The sequence below is a fragment of the Leptonychotes weddellii genome, chromosome 3, assembly GCF_054177405.1.
Source record: "Leptonychotes weddellii isolate Sample4059 chromosome 3, ASM5417740v2, whole genome shotgun sequence".
Classification (NCBI taxonomy): Eukaryota; Metazoa; Chordata; class Mammalia; order Carnivora; family Phocidae; genus Leptonychotes; species Leptonychotes weddellii.
This window is the reverse complement of record NC_138371.1, coordinates 162,579,457-162,592,558: the sequence shown is the minus strand read 5'-3', so window position 1 is coordinate 162,592,558 and position 13,102 is coordinate 162,579,457. Positions and strand designations below refer to the sequence as shown.

The 13,102-nt window shown below is 43.7% G+C and overlaps 2 protein-coding genes across 2 annotated transcripts in view; one reads left to right on the top strand and one right to left on the bottom strand.

Moving 5' to 3' along the window:
- The window catches only part of DZIP1 (DAZ interacting zinc finger protein 1), a 40,665-nt gene extending 28,976 nt beyond the window's left edge, over positions 1-11,689 (top strand). The window contains exons 15-19 of the mRNA XM_081815106.1: positions 4,543-4,602; positions 9,658-9,800; positions 10,249-10,411; positions 10,898-11,030; positions 11,632-11,689. Of these exons, the coding sequence (XP_081671232.1) occupies positions 4,543-4,602; positions 9,658-9,800; positions 10,249-10,411; positions 10,898-11,030; positions 11,632-11,689 (557 nt within the window). The remainder of the gene's footprint in view (positions 1-4,542; positions 4,603-9,657; positions 9,801-10,248; positions 10,412-10,897; positions 11,031-11,631) is intronic.
- CLDN10 (claudin 10) overlaps positions 5,949-13,102 on the bottom strand; it is a 23,892-nt gene continuing 16,738 nt past the window's right edge. The window contains exon 4 of the mRNA XM_081815111.1: positions 5,949-6,293. Within this exon, the coding sequence (XP_081671237.1) occupies positions 6,248-6,293 (46 nt within the window). The 3' untranslated portion in view covers positions 5,949-6,247. The remainder of the gene's footprint in view (positions 6,294-13,102) is intronic.

The following is a 13,102-nucleotide window of genomic DNA, read 5'->3' as shown; positions in this document are numbered from 1 at the left end:
CTTTTCTGTCTTACCTACAAATGCTTCTGGAATGTAAGTGATTACTTCCTTCCATTTTGCTTTTTAGCCTTCGAGTTAGACTTAAATCCACGGTCAGTCAAGTCAGACTTTGTGTGTTCAGAAATATTTTTCATATTAGCATGGCCTCCTGTACCCATTGTTTTTGTTCACTGGACGGACTCATGAAGGTGTTTATTGCCCCTTACTTTTTGTCCTGAGGTCATTTCAGGCAGGGCAGTATCCCGAGCATGTGTTCGCACTATGTAATGCGTCAACTCCCCACTTACTCGGTGTTAGTATTTACAAGTGTTTAGAACATACAGGTGTCCTCTTTCTGGACCGGCAACAGAGGTAAAATGTGTGTGGGACCTAGGTAAATTTGCCTTAATCTTGAATAGACAAGAAGATGTCCCCTGGCAAGTGCTCTCTATTCATATTCTTTATGTCGGGTCTAAAATCTCTCTCTTGCCTTCTTTTTCAGGGTTGAGTTTTCTAATGCATTGCTGGCCACTTCTGTGTACTTCAGCAGTGTGTTAGGGTTTCTTTTTCTTTTTTTGCTACTTTGTTATTATTGGCCTTTTGTGTGACAGTGTATGAGGACTACATTTTCTTTGCTTCATATTTTTGGCACCCAATAAAGGACTCCTATAGTAGGCATGTTTAGCTGTCTGGAGTTGATTCGAGTCCTGACCAATCCATCAGTTCCAAAGCACTGTGTTCCTTACGGACTTTGCCCTGATTGGAACTGTGCTGCGTGAACCAGCCATGACCCCTTGCTGGCATCTGCTGGGATTAAAATGCTAGCTTTAAATGCCAGCCACACCTGGCATGAGGCCTGCAGCCTTTGGATTGGGATCTGAGCTGATTTGTGAGCATCTCAATGGGCAGGAGCAAGGAGGAGGCTTGTACGGGGGGCCCACTGACCTGGCCCCCCCACCCCCAGCCATGGCAATGTCCCCAGCTGTAGGGGGCGGGGGCGGGGAGCCTTATCTGTATTACGTAACATTATTTAGCCCGATTACCTCTCAATCTTTCCTTTTGTTCCGTCTAGGAGCTTGATGAGGCTCTTCACCATGAAAAACGTCACGGTCTTAGGTTGGGTTCCCCGGGAAACAGACTCTGAGGTGGAGGTTTGCAGCTGGGAGGTCTACTGGGCCATGCTCTTGGCCAACCCCTGTGAGAGAAGCAGGAGTGGGTGGAAGGGGGCCCTGAACCTAGGCGCACTGCAGTGCGGGCCTCTGCACATCTCACTGGGAGCTTTAGAGCTGGGATGGGCTCTTCAGAATTGTCCTGGATTCAGGGATCAGTTATGAGATGGGGGTTGTCAGGGGTGTAGACTGCTCCCCTCCCCAGAGACAAAGCAAAAAGTCGAAGCAAAAGGTCAGAGGAAAGCACGAGATGGGGATGAGTGGTGCAGATGAATTATTTGGCTGAGCATAGGGTAGGCAGAAGAGACTTGAGGGAAGCGAGGCTGGTTGAGACCGTTCATGGCGAGCACCCGGTACCAGCCTCTAGCTGGTCGGGCCATTCTTGTGACATTCTGTAGCCGCTGAATGTTCTTGAGGCTGGGCGTGGCCAGACGGGAGGGCTGGGCTTGGGGAAGCTCAGCCTGACCAGAGTGTACTCAAGGATTTAGAGCTGGACAGACCAGCTGGGGATCGAGGAATGGTCTCTGGGTGATTCTTCCCCTAGGAATTGGGGTTGAGGTTTTGAAACGAGGGGGCAGATATACCAGCTGTTCCATGGAGCTGGTGGAAGTTGCAGGTGCAGGTGATTCGGGCAAGGGTGAGGGACGGGTTAAGAACACCATGAGCTCACAGAGACAGTGCCATGTAGAGAAGTCCGGGAGACAAACGCAGAAATTGCCAGTAGGAAGGCACTATGGTTTCCTGGCCAAGAGCCTGGACTTTGAAAGGAAGCAAGCAGTCTGGGTTCACACTTGACTCATGAAGCCACAGGTTTGGGATTCCTTGCCTGCCAAATGAGGAGAACAGTACAGCTACTTCGGTGGGCTGTGCTAAGGATCAAATGAAGCAGGACCTTTGGAACAGGAGCCACTGAGAAAGCACTGGCCCTTGTTGGCTTCCGGGGTCGGGCTGACAAAGTCCGACACAGCCAGCCAGTGCCAGAGAGGGCCAGGTACAGACCTGGGAGTTCGTCTTCTGGAGGGAATGGTAGGGCACTGACATAAGGATTTTTCTGGAAGCCTCTGGAGAGTTCAGAGGGGAGAGACTTGGGTCTTCGAGTATATCAGCTCAGCCTGGATATCTCAACTTACGACAAGACCTGGGTCATTTGGAGGCTGGGCCTTTGGCTCATAAAACATACGAACGGCAGGCCCTTCACTCCACACTTGGACATCAGTCTGCTAGTTTAGAGCTGAAGTCTGGTGGACCTCACTCCCTTTATAGCTTTTATAGTAGGAGCCCAGTTTCCCTCCCCTAGAGCCCCACCCTCTGCCTCCCAGCACCAAAGGTCACCATTTTGATGCCTTGTTTCAACTCAAGAGAAGTAAGTCCTAGGACTATCCTTATAATGATAACAAATATGTATATGATGGTTTGGGGAGATTTTATAGAGCTTTTCCTCCTAACTTTATTTTTGTCATTTCCATAAAATACAATAAAATATAAATCATGTGACTTAAAAAATTGAAATTAGCCATCCTCCTAAAATCCCTATTTTCAGCAGTTCAAACTAGTAAATAGTCTATTTGTATAACTTTACTTTTTAATTTTTTAATTCTTTATTGAGATATAATTGACCTATAACATATTAGCACAGGTGTACAATATAATGAGTCGGTATTTATATATATTGTGAAATGATCACCACGGGATCTAGTTAACATCCATTACCACATACAGCTACAGGTTGTTTTTTTTTCTTTATTTATATAACTTTAAAATCTTGATGCTGAATAACACATTTGAAAGCACATTTTTTTTAAAAGATTTTTTTATTTATTTATTCGAGAGAGAGAGAATGAGAGACAGAGATCATGAGAGGGAGGAGGGTCAGAGGGAGAAGCAGACTCCCTGCCAAGCAGGGAGCCCGATGCGGGACTCGATCCCGGGACTCCAGGATCATGACCTGAGCCGAAGGCAGTCGCTTAACCGACTGAGCCACCCAGGCGCCCCTTGAAAACACATTTTTCATGTTCATCAGTTGTGGTGCATGGATGGAATTAAATGCCTCTTTGTACGATCATGTTCATGTTTCAAAATTAAAGTGGACTGCTATTTCCTAATAGGCTGTGTTCCAAATGTTCATTGGAAAGCAGTTTACAATGCTTTTCTCCCAGTCAATGTCAGAGAGATTGACTAGGTTGCTAACAAGCTGTAAGAGCCTATTTATGTGTACTTAAATATAATATATATTTATTTATTTGTGTATACCAATACGTGTGTGCGTATGTTTGTAGATGCCCTAAAACAGAATTAGAAATACCCTTCGGTAAATTAAAAGCTAGAACTTCAAAGTGGGAGGTGTTAAATCTAAGCTAATACGTGCAAAGCGTGTCATCTGTGCCTGACAAGCTGGGGGGCAACTCCCCTCGCTGGTCGCCCACTGTGGGGTCTGGTGTGGAGAGGAATGGCCTCCTCCTTGTAGGTGCAGGTGGGGAGCTCCCTGGGGAGGGGGCCGGGGGCAGTCTCCAAGCCGAAGGTGAGTGAAGCACACACTTCCTCAGCTAGATTTCCAATTGCATTTTATGCCAATGTCTAAAGCCTGACTACCTGACTGCAAAAACCTGACCTTCCCCAAGTAGGAACTTCCCCCTTGAAAGGATGGCGTTTGGCTTTATCCATGCAGCCCACGGATTTCCTTGAGCCCCAGTCACATTACCTGGGAAGTCACCCAGAGGCCTAACCCACCCTGGGCACTGCTCTGGGGTGGGATTGGGAACAGCCCCTCTTCACGTGTCATCTGTCCACAGCCTCGCCCCGGTGGCTCTCTGGGAGCAGAAGGAGGTGTTGAACTGTGGTTTAGGGACACAGAGGTGTCTAAGAAGGGGTCTTAGTCCTGCTGCTGTTGCTGGGTTCACCTGTCCTTCGCCATCCTGGTCCTCCCACCTGAAGACCCTGGGGCTAGTGAGAAGTGGGAATCCCAGGGCATTTTGTCATGTTTTTATCTTTGGGAACTGAAATAGTTTCATTAATTTTCTCTTTAACCACCCAATCAAAATATTTTATAAGGAAGGTATTTTGGGGGGATAAATGAAGAAGACCTTTTGCAGTTGTGACCTTGTGTCTTAAAAGAATCCCGTCAGGCACGAGGTTGCTGAGTGAGAAACGACATAATTATTTGAAAACATAATTTCCTGAGGCAGGGGGAGTTAATGGAAAATACATGAAAGAGCAGATACCATGAAAAAGGGACCAGCTTTAACTGACCGCCTCCATATTTCTTCCCAGCAAATTCTGCTGTTTTAGGCATTATTAAAATACTGTGGAACTGTATCTTTCAAAATTGTTTAAAAGGAAACTAATTTTACTTTGCTGTTGTCCTGTTTGTACTATTCTTATTTTTCCTCGTTAATAGAACAGGCATTCTCATCGCACATACTGGAACCAATAGAAGAGCTTTCAGAGGAAGAAAAAGGTAACCAAGGGCTCACTCAGGGTTTCCACCTGCATAGATTCGATTGAGATGGTAAAACCCAAGCCTTGAAATTTACAATCCAGTGGTTTTTATCACACCGTTAGCAAAATTAGGGAAGACATTTAGGTTTGGAGATTACATTTTCAATCCATCTGTTGTATTCTGTCTTTAACATGCTGTTATATTTTCCCCTGCTTTACTGTATTCTTAGCATGTGACTAAGATCTTCCTATGTCGGGGAACTTGGGGAAAAAAATGTAAGTCTTTTTGTCAACGCAGATATTTTCTGGTCAGATGACAAGTCAACACAAATGCATTGTGCACCAGATGATACAAAAATATTCCTAGGGAACGCCCGGGTGGCTCAGTCGGTTAAGCACCTGCCTTCGGCTCAGGTCATGATCCCAGGGTCCTGGGATCGAGCCCCGTATCGGGCTCCCTGCTCAGTGGGGAGCCTGCTTCTCCCTCTGCTTGCTGCTCCCCCTGCTTGTGTGTGCTCTCTCTCTCTGAGAAATAAATTAAATAAATAAATAAATAAATAAATAAAATCTTTTTAGGGAAAAAAATATTCCTAGCACAGTAGCTATTTCTCACATCCTGAATCTGTGAGAGGGTGAACTGCCCATTTCAAAATTATTTTAACAGCAAAAAAAAAGCATAATATTTATGCTCTTGATGTAGAATATTTATGTGCAGAATAATGTCTTTTTTTAAAAAAGATTTATTTATTTATTATAGAGAGAGAGCAAGGGCACATGGTGGACAGAAGGAGAGGATGAGGGAGAGAGAGAGAATCTTAAGCAGGCTCCACGCCCAGTGCGGAGCCCAATGCTGGGCTCGATCCCACGACCCTGAGATCATGACCCGAACTAAAATTAAGAGTCAGAGGCTTAACCGACTAAGCCACCCAGGGATCCCCAGGGTAATGACTTCATGTTGAAATTTGGGAACTGTTCAAGGTTTGGGGAGATAATTAAAGTTATTGTGGCTTACTCCTTTTATTCAGCAGCTCTCAAAATTATTTTCTGTCAATTCATTTTTGAAGTTTAAGAAAATCATTCCACATTATTAAGAGTATTTTCTAATGCCAGACTTGTACATCTTGAAACAGTTACACTTGAATAATATTTATATGAACTCTGGTTTTACCATTTGTGTTAGGAAGAAAATTAAAATGTATATTCCAATTTGTAAATTCTTAATTATTTGTTGTAACTTTTCTGTGTTCTCTAGATGACTTTTTCCAAGTTATTATTTTTTTTTAAGATTTTATTTATTTGACAGAGAGAGCACAAGCAGAGGGAGAGAGAGAGAGAAGCAGGCCTCCCGCTGAGCAGGGAGCCCGATGCGGGGCTGGATCCCAGGACCCTGGGATCATGACCTGAGCCGAAGGCAGATGCTTAACCAACTGAGCCACCCAGGCATCCCTTTCCAAATTATTTTAATCAAGGCTACAAATTGAGAAGTGACTCAATCAGGCACATCCATAATATCTGTGCGATGTTTATTTTCCATTTGCTTTCAAGTAATGTGCTTTCTCCCTCCTACATGTTATTTATTGATGTCTGGAACACCAAATACCTTATTTTCTGCAGAATCTATGTAATGTGTCAGGAGGTCCAAAATATCTTATTTTCTGCAGAATCTATGAAATGTGTCCGGCGGTCATATGGAGTCTCAAGTTCACAGTCCTTTAAAAAAAAAACGAGTCTGTTAGATTCCAAGAGACCGTCCTCACTTTGTCCACTGTCACCCCTCGGGGTCCCCACTTATACCCATGACATCCTTCTGCCTGTGTTTTAAAATTCTTCTACCCAGACCACGTAAGGTGTGAGTTTGGGATCACGGGCAGCGAACACCATCGTTGGTTATTGCCGCATGCGGGGAACCAGATTGGGAAAGAAAATAACCCTTTCCGTGTATTCGGACACAGCTCTGGTTGCAGAGAGGAGAGGGCCGAGGGCCGCCAGACAGGCCTGAGTCCCAGGCACACTGTTACATAAGCCAGTGACCCAGCGAACCCTTCAGTGCCTCCGTGGAGCCAGCATGCCGGCGGCAGATTAATTGCCATCAATAAATTCCTCAGCTGGGCTAACATTTTGCAGATGATGCCTGTACAGCTAAATTTTGGCAGTGGTTTGCAAAGCACGATGGCTGTTACCCAGAAGTATGCATGCACGCGTACTTACATGCATGACCACTTCTGCGTCCTTACGATTTTGACAGTCCCGGAAAGGCATATTCAACCCTTGCTATGGGATGTTAGAATGTGGGCCAGCAGGGGTCTTAGAGGCCATTTCATTGTTCAGGAACTTGAAACACAGGGGGATTGGGAGCTTACTCCAAGTCGTTGAGCTTAATTCGTGACAGGGCTGGAACTCCAGTCCAGGTTTTCAGCTTTCCAGAGTTTACCGCAGAGAACAAAGGGACAGAGGCAGGCTGGTCCAGTACTAGCGGGGTGCCTTTCCCTCTCTGGTTTTAGTGTTCTCATGTGAAAAATGAGAGGATTGATTCCTAGATGATGACGTCCCTTCTGACCCAGGAATTCCGTTTTGGGTTTTGTTTTTTACTCTTCGCTTTGTGCTGTAGTTATTTGCTCACCAAAAATGGTACGTTGTATGTCTGATAGAAATGATCATTTGTGTGGGCTATTGTGCATTGGGCTACCTGCCTGGGAAAGTTTTGTCTTTGATTAAAATCTTCTGTTGTGATAGGCTTTCCAGTGATTAATTCCACCATTACATTAAAAACTTTCTTTTTCTTTTTCCTGTCCATTCTACATTCTTTCTCGCTTCCCCCAGCCAGCCCCAGCCTTGTTAAGAGTCCTTCCTACCAAGAGTTCTCGCCTTATCCATAAAGGAATCTAAAGCAAGCATCAACATAGAAAGTGAATTTGAGGACAGAGGGGAAATGTTTAATTTGCAGTCATTTTGGGAAACTTGGTCATCAGAAGGAGCTTATCATCAGGGTTGAGGGTGAACCCAACCCAATCAGCAAACAAATTCAGTTCGCTTGACCCGGGTCCTGGAGCAGACAGAGCCTGGAGCCTCTCTGTCTGTGCTTCCGTGTGGTTCCTTTTATACCCTGGGTCCTGGCCCGAAAATTCCCTTGGGTAAACAGGGCGGGAGGTGTGTCTTTTTCTGTGGTAGCACCATGACTCCCAGGCAATCTCTCGGTACCTCTTCATGTTGTTCACCCTAGAAAGTTTTCTACACTTGATGGCCAGCTAGCCGCCAAAGCCCGTGACATGGCCACAGCTGCAGCTAAGCCCTCTAGATTTTGATGTATTGTTCCTAGGACAGAAGTGCTTTTTTTTTTTTTTTAAAGATTTTATTTATTTACTTATTTGAAAGAGAGAGAGCGAGAGTGTGAGCTGGGCGGGGTGGGGTGGAGAGGAGCATGAGGGAGAGGGACAAGCAGACTGCACTGAGGGCAGAGCCGGTGAGGTACTCCATCCCATTACCCTGAGATCATGACCTGAGCCAAAATCAAGAGTCAGATGCCCAACCAACTGAGCCACCCAGGGGCCCCCAGAAGTGTTTTTTTTTTTTTTTAAGGTGGTTCCAGAATATTGGAAAACACTGGTGAGAAAGCAGCATGAATGCTGGAATCAAAAATTTAAGATTACTTCTGATCTTTACTAATACATAATCTTACAAAATTTTATAATTTCGGTTTCGCAAACTGAAGTACCAAATTATAGAACAGCATTACCATGCAGGACTTTTCCTCTTCTCTAATGTACACGCAGTAATTTGACTACTTTTGCCCTCAGCAGAAGTGTTGATTCATGAACAGAAATACAATTTACTGCTGGAGTTGAATGAGGGTTTAGAGAATGTCTGAGACATTGGGGCATTTTGTTGTGGATCTTCTGCTGTGGGTCCCTAAAATTCCCATCTACTGGAGTGGGTGAGGCCGGGCCTCAAAATACCATAGCCCCCTGCAGCCCCAGACCTACTCGGCGTGGGCACTCGGCACCACCCTTGTTGGGTGAAATGCCCCTGTTCGGAGAATAGACTCCAAAATGACAGCACTGTTGTGTTCTCCCAGATCTGGCTTTGGACCTTCACTAAGGGTCTGAACAGCCCCCGATGGAACCTCTTCCATCAAGCCCCTGCCTCCGCTTTGACGTCGGACTCCGATCTTCAGGGTCATGTAGTCACGCGCCTTCTCCAAATTCTCTTGAATACCACATTTTTTAGTGGGGGAATGAAAGAGGAACAGGGAAGGAAAAGTTAGGAGAATCTGGCTGGTTATTTTTCCTTTGCTTTTAATTATAGGTGGTTTTAAACAGAATATACTTTTCCTAAGACTCTTTGTTAACCTCTTTTTCATTTTGGTAAATATTTTGGGAGGGATAATGTCACATTTTGAAATTTTAGATAAATTTTTACTGAATTTATTGAATCAGAACTTAATTATTCAATGTAAATGGGGCTTCAAAAAATGATACATAAATTCTAATAATTTAGGTGAGATGAATTCTTCAGAAAGTAGTAAAATAATTTTAGGATGAACCATTGAACTTCTAAAGAATTCATTTTTTGGGCGCCTGGGTGGCTCAGTTGGTTAAGCGACTGCCTTCGGCTCAGGTCACCATTCCGGAGTCCTGGGATCGAGTCCCACATCGGGCTCCCGGCTCAGCGGGGAGCTTGCTTCTCCCTCTGACCCTATCCCCTCTCATGCTGTTTCTCTCTCTCTCTCTCTCTCAAATAAATAAAAAAATTAAAAAAAAAAAAAAAGATTTAAAGAATTCATTTTTTCTACTGTGCTTCTGCAGAGACATTTCTCTTGCATTATTCATCTAGTATTGATTCAGTTAAGGGGTAAAGAAAGAGTCTTTAAAGACACCGAAGTTTTGAGGCCAACTTAAGGTAGTTTTAAAAGTTGTGATACTTCAGCATCATATATTGAGCTGAATGATTAAACAATCCAAAAACCTTATCACATTACAAAATGCTTGCTTGCTGTTTAAAAGTGGTGTTTTGCTATTTTCTGCTTAGAGCTTTTATGTATTTAACTTTTTAACACACTTTGTAAACCTTATTTCAGGAAGGGAGAATGAACAGAAATTAAATCACAACAAGATCCACTTAAGGAAAGCTTTGAAGAGTAACCCCTCCCTCATGAAGGAAATAAGGAGTGTCTTGGAGCAGAGTTTGCTAGAGAAACTGGAAACCTTTGGGATTAATGCGGTAAGCTCCTTCATTTCAGGAACGTTCACTGGTTGTGTTGTATTTTGTTTTCTCAATAGGAAAGGATCAGAGGAGAGAAGAAGGCATGTCCGTTCTGTCCTTGTGCACTCATTCTGTCCTGATGGCCCAGCTTGCATTGTTGGTCAGTCTCACTCACACACACACACACACACACACACACACACACACACACACACACCCTCTGTGCATTCGGTCCTGGCACTCACAGCCTAGCACCACTGACGAGTCCCATGCACTCATACACACCCCCTCTATGTCCCACTGCTCTGGGAGCTCCTCTTGAGGCCAGAATAATGTGTTATATGTCGGGGCGTCCCCTCCCTCGCATGCAGCAGTGAGGACAAAACGTTGGCACAATTTATGCCGACAAATGCTCATGAAATGAAGAATGTCCCAGGCTAATAAGCTTAACATTTTATTGCTTCAGGATATACGTGGAATTCCAAGCGATCACTTCAGTAGGGTGCTAAGAACTGTGGAATCAGCGAGACATGAACGAGAAAGACAAATACCCAACATTCAGAAAATTCGAGAATTCCTTGAAGATGAGGTCAGCTGTAAAATTGAGGAGAGAACCTTACTGTCCTCAGGTAAGCCCGTCACTGGCTGCCATTTCATTTCTGCACGTAGGAACAGAAGTCTTGTTGCCTTTTAAATGGTTTGCAAACTTTGGAACTTCATTGGTAAGTCTCATACTGTTTGGACCATTATATGTTGCGTCTTGGGTTTTATTTTAATATTAAAAAATGCCTGGGGCCACCCAGGTGCCTGGGGGCACCTGGGGGCACCTGGGGCTCAGTTGGTTGAGCGTCCAACTCTTGGTTTCGGCTCCCACGTCGGGCTCCGTGCTCAGCGTGAATATTCTCGCTTCCTCTGCCCCTTCCTCTGCTCTCACTCACGCTCTTTCTCTAAAATAAATAAATCTTAAAAAAAAAAAATGCCTGTCGTGTGGACTCTAGAGCCAAGAGCTTGTTGGTTTCGAGTGCCAGTGTAGACAGTATTGTAGTATTTTCTTGTGCTTTTCACTTGCTGATGACGAAGGTAATGGAGACTCATGAATGAAAATGCTCTTCCAGATAAGTACAGTGCTCCTCCTCAAGTGGATACCCTTTCAAATGGAGAAATACCCAAGGCGGTACAGCTTCCTCCCAGAAGCAGACAGCTGATAAGACAAAGACCTGTTTTTACCGATAGGACGTCTGTCCCAAAGTAAGTCTTTTCGACCCTAAAATGTTTGTATTCATGGTTATCCCAGTCGGCTTGGGCTGCTATAACAAAACACCACGGACCGCGTGGCCTGAACAACAGAGAGCTATTTTCTCACACTTCTTGAGATTGGACATCTGAAAGCAGCATGACGTATGGTCGAGTTCTGGTGACAGCTTGCTTCCAGGCTGGTAGACGGTCACTTTCTCACTGGGTTCCCACGTGGAAGGGAGAGAGAGAGGTCTGATCCCTCTTCTTCTTCTTAAAAGGACACTAATCCCTTTATGGGGGCCCCACCCTCATGACCTCAAATAAACGTAATTACCTCCCAAAGGCCCAACCTCCAGAGAGCATCCCCTGGGGGGTTAAGGCTTCAATATGTGGATTTTAGGGCGACGCAGACATTCAACCCACAGCAATGTCCCACCCAGCAGAGCGTCACGCTTACAGTTCCTACCAGCCTGTCATTGGTACCAGCCCATTTCTTGCTGCTTATCCTCTTTAACAAATGTTCAAAAGCAAAAATCACCCATTCCATAGAAATTTATATTAAGTTATATTATTCACTTGTGCCACTTAGAAATCGTTTTCTTTTGTGTTTTAGAGTTAAGAAAAATATCACAGAAGATCATTTTCCCAGAAAATCTTCAACTATTACGTGAGTACTTGGGAGTGGGGAGAGGACGTTTAAAAAGGTCTTTCCCCTGAACATTCGTTTTGTTGTAAATTAGTATGTGCACTGCGATTAACTAAAACCCTAATTATTACACATCACAACTAATTTGTCACTCCTTTGTGACATGTCTTTGTTTCTTTATCAGATTTACTATAAGTCAAAAGCATTTATCACCTTGTGGCCCCACTAAGAAGTGGGACCGCTGCCCCATGTCATTTCCATTATTCCCCACCGTGTCCGTAATTTTCAATAAGCACGGTGAATTAAGTGAATGATGTTGTCTTTTAGTGGCTGGATCCTGGATAGTGTAGTCAGATGATATCGTGGTGGACTTGCCCCTTGTAGAAGTCAATAATGGCCCTAGAACTTACTGTCTTGGGCCCTCTTAAGATACTGAGGATCCTAGCTCCGTCACTCATGAACTGTGTGTTACTGATTCACTTGCTTACCTGTTTAGGCCTGTTTTCTTATCTGTTCAATGGGGGTAAGGCTGCTGTTTTCACAGGATAGTTCTACAGATTAAGAATATATGAAAAGGGGTTTGGGGGTGCCTGCCTGGCTCAGTCAGTGGAGCAAGCAACTCTTGATCTCAGGGTCATGAGTTCAAGCCCCACATTGGGCATGGAGCCTACTTAAAAAAAAAAGTAAAATAAAAATTAAAATCTTTATATTTTGAAAAGAAAAGGGCTTGGCCTCAGGGCTTGGCACTTAATGGGGACTTAATAAATTATAGGTACATTATTGTTATTAATTATAAGTAAAACTGATTTTATCATAACTGAATTTTATCAACTTTTTCTGGAGATATTAATGCTATAAATATCTCTTCTTGAGGCATTGCGTATATATAGTAGAGACAATATAAATTATGTATATAGTAGGGACAGTATAAATAGAATATAATAGAGGCAATAAAATTATTTACCCTTCAAAGGCATTTTCCGTGTACAAAGTCTCCTAGGAGACTTATTTCATGGGACATGGTATGACTGAACATTGTCTGGAATTTAAGTGCTCAAAGAATGTTCTTGAATGAACGAACACTGCTCTGAACGTCTCACTTTATTTTTTAAAATTTTTTTTAATTTTTCTTTTTTAATTGTGGTAAAAAAACACTCACCCAACAGTTTCCAAGTGTACATAATATTGTCGGCCATATGTGCATTATGCCTAGACAATTCCTTTTTTAAAAAAATTTTTTTTAATTAAAAAATTTTTTTTAATTTAAATTCTAGTTGGTTAACATAACAGTGCAACTACTGGGTATTTATCCCAAAGATACAAAAGTAGGGATCCGAAAGGGTACATGCACCCCGATGTTTATAGCAGCAATGTCCACAATAGCCAAACTGTGGAAAGAGCCAAGATGTCCATCGACAGATGAATGGATAAAGAAGAT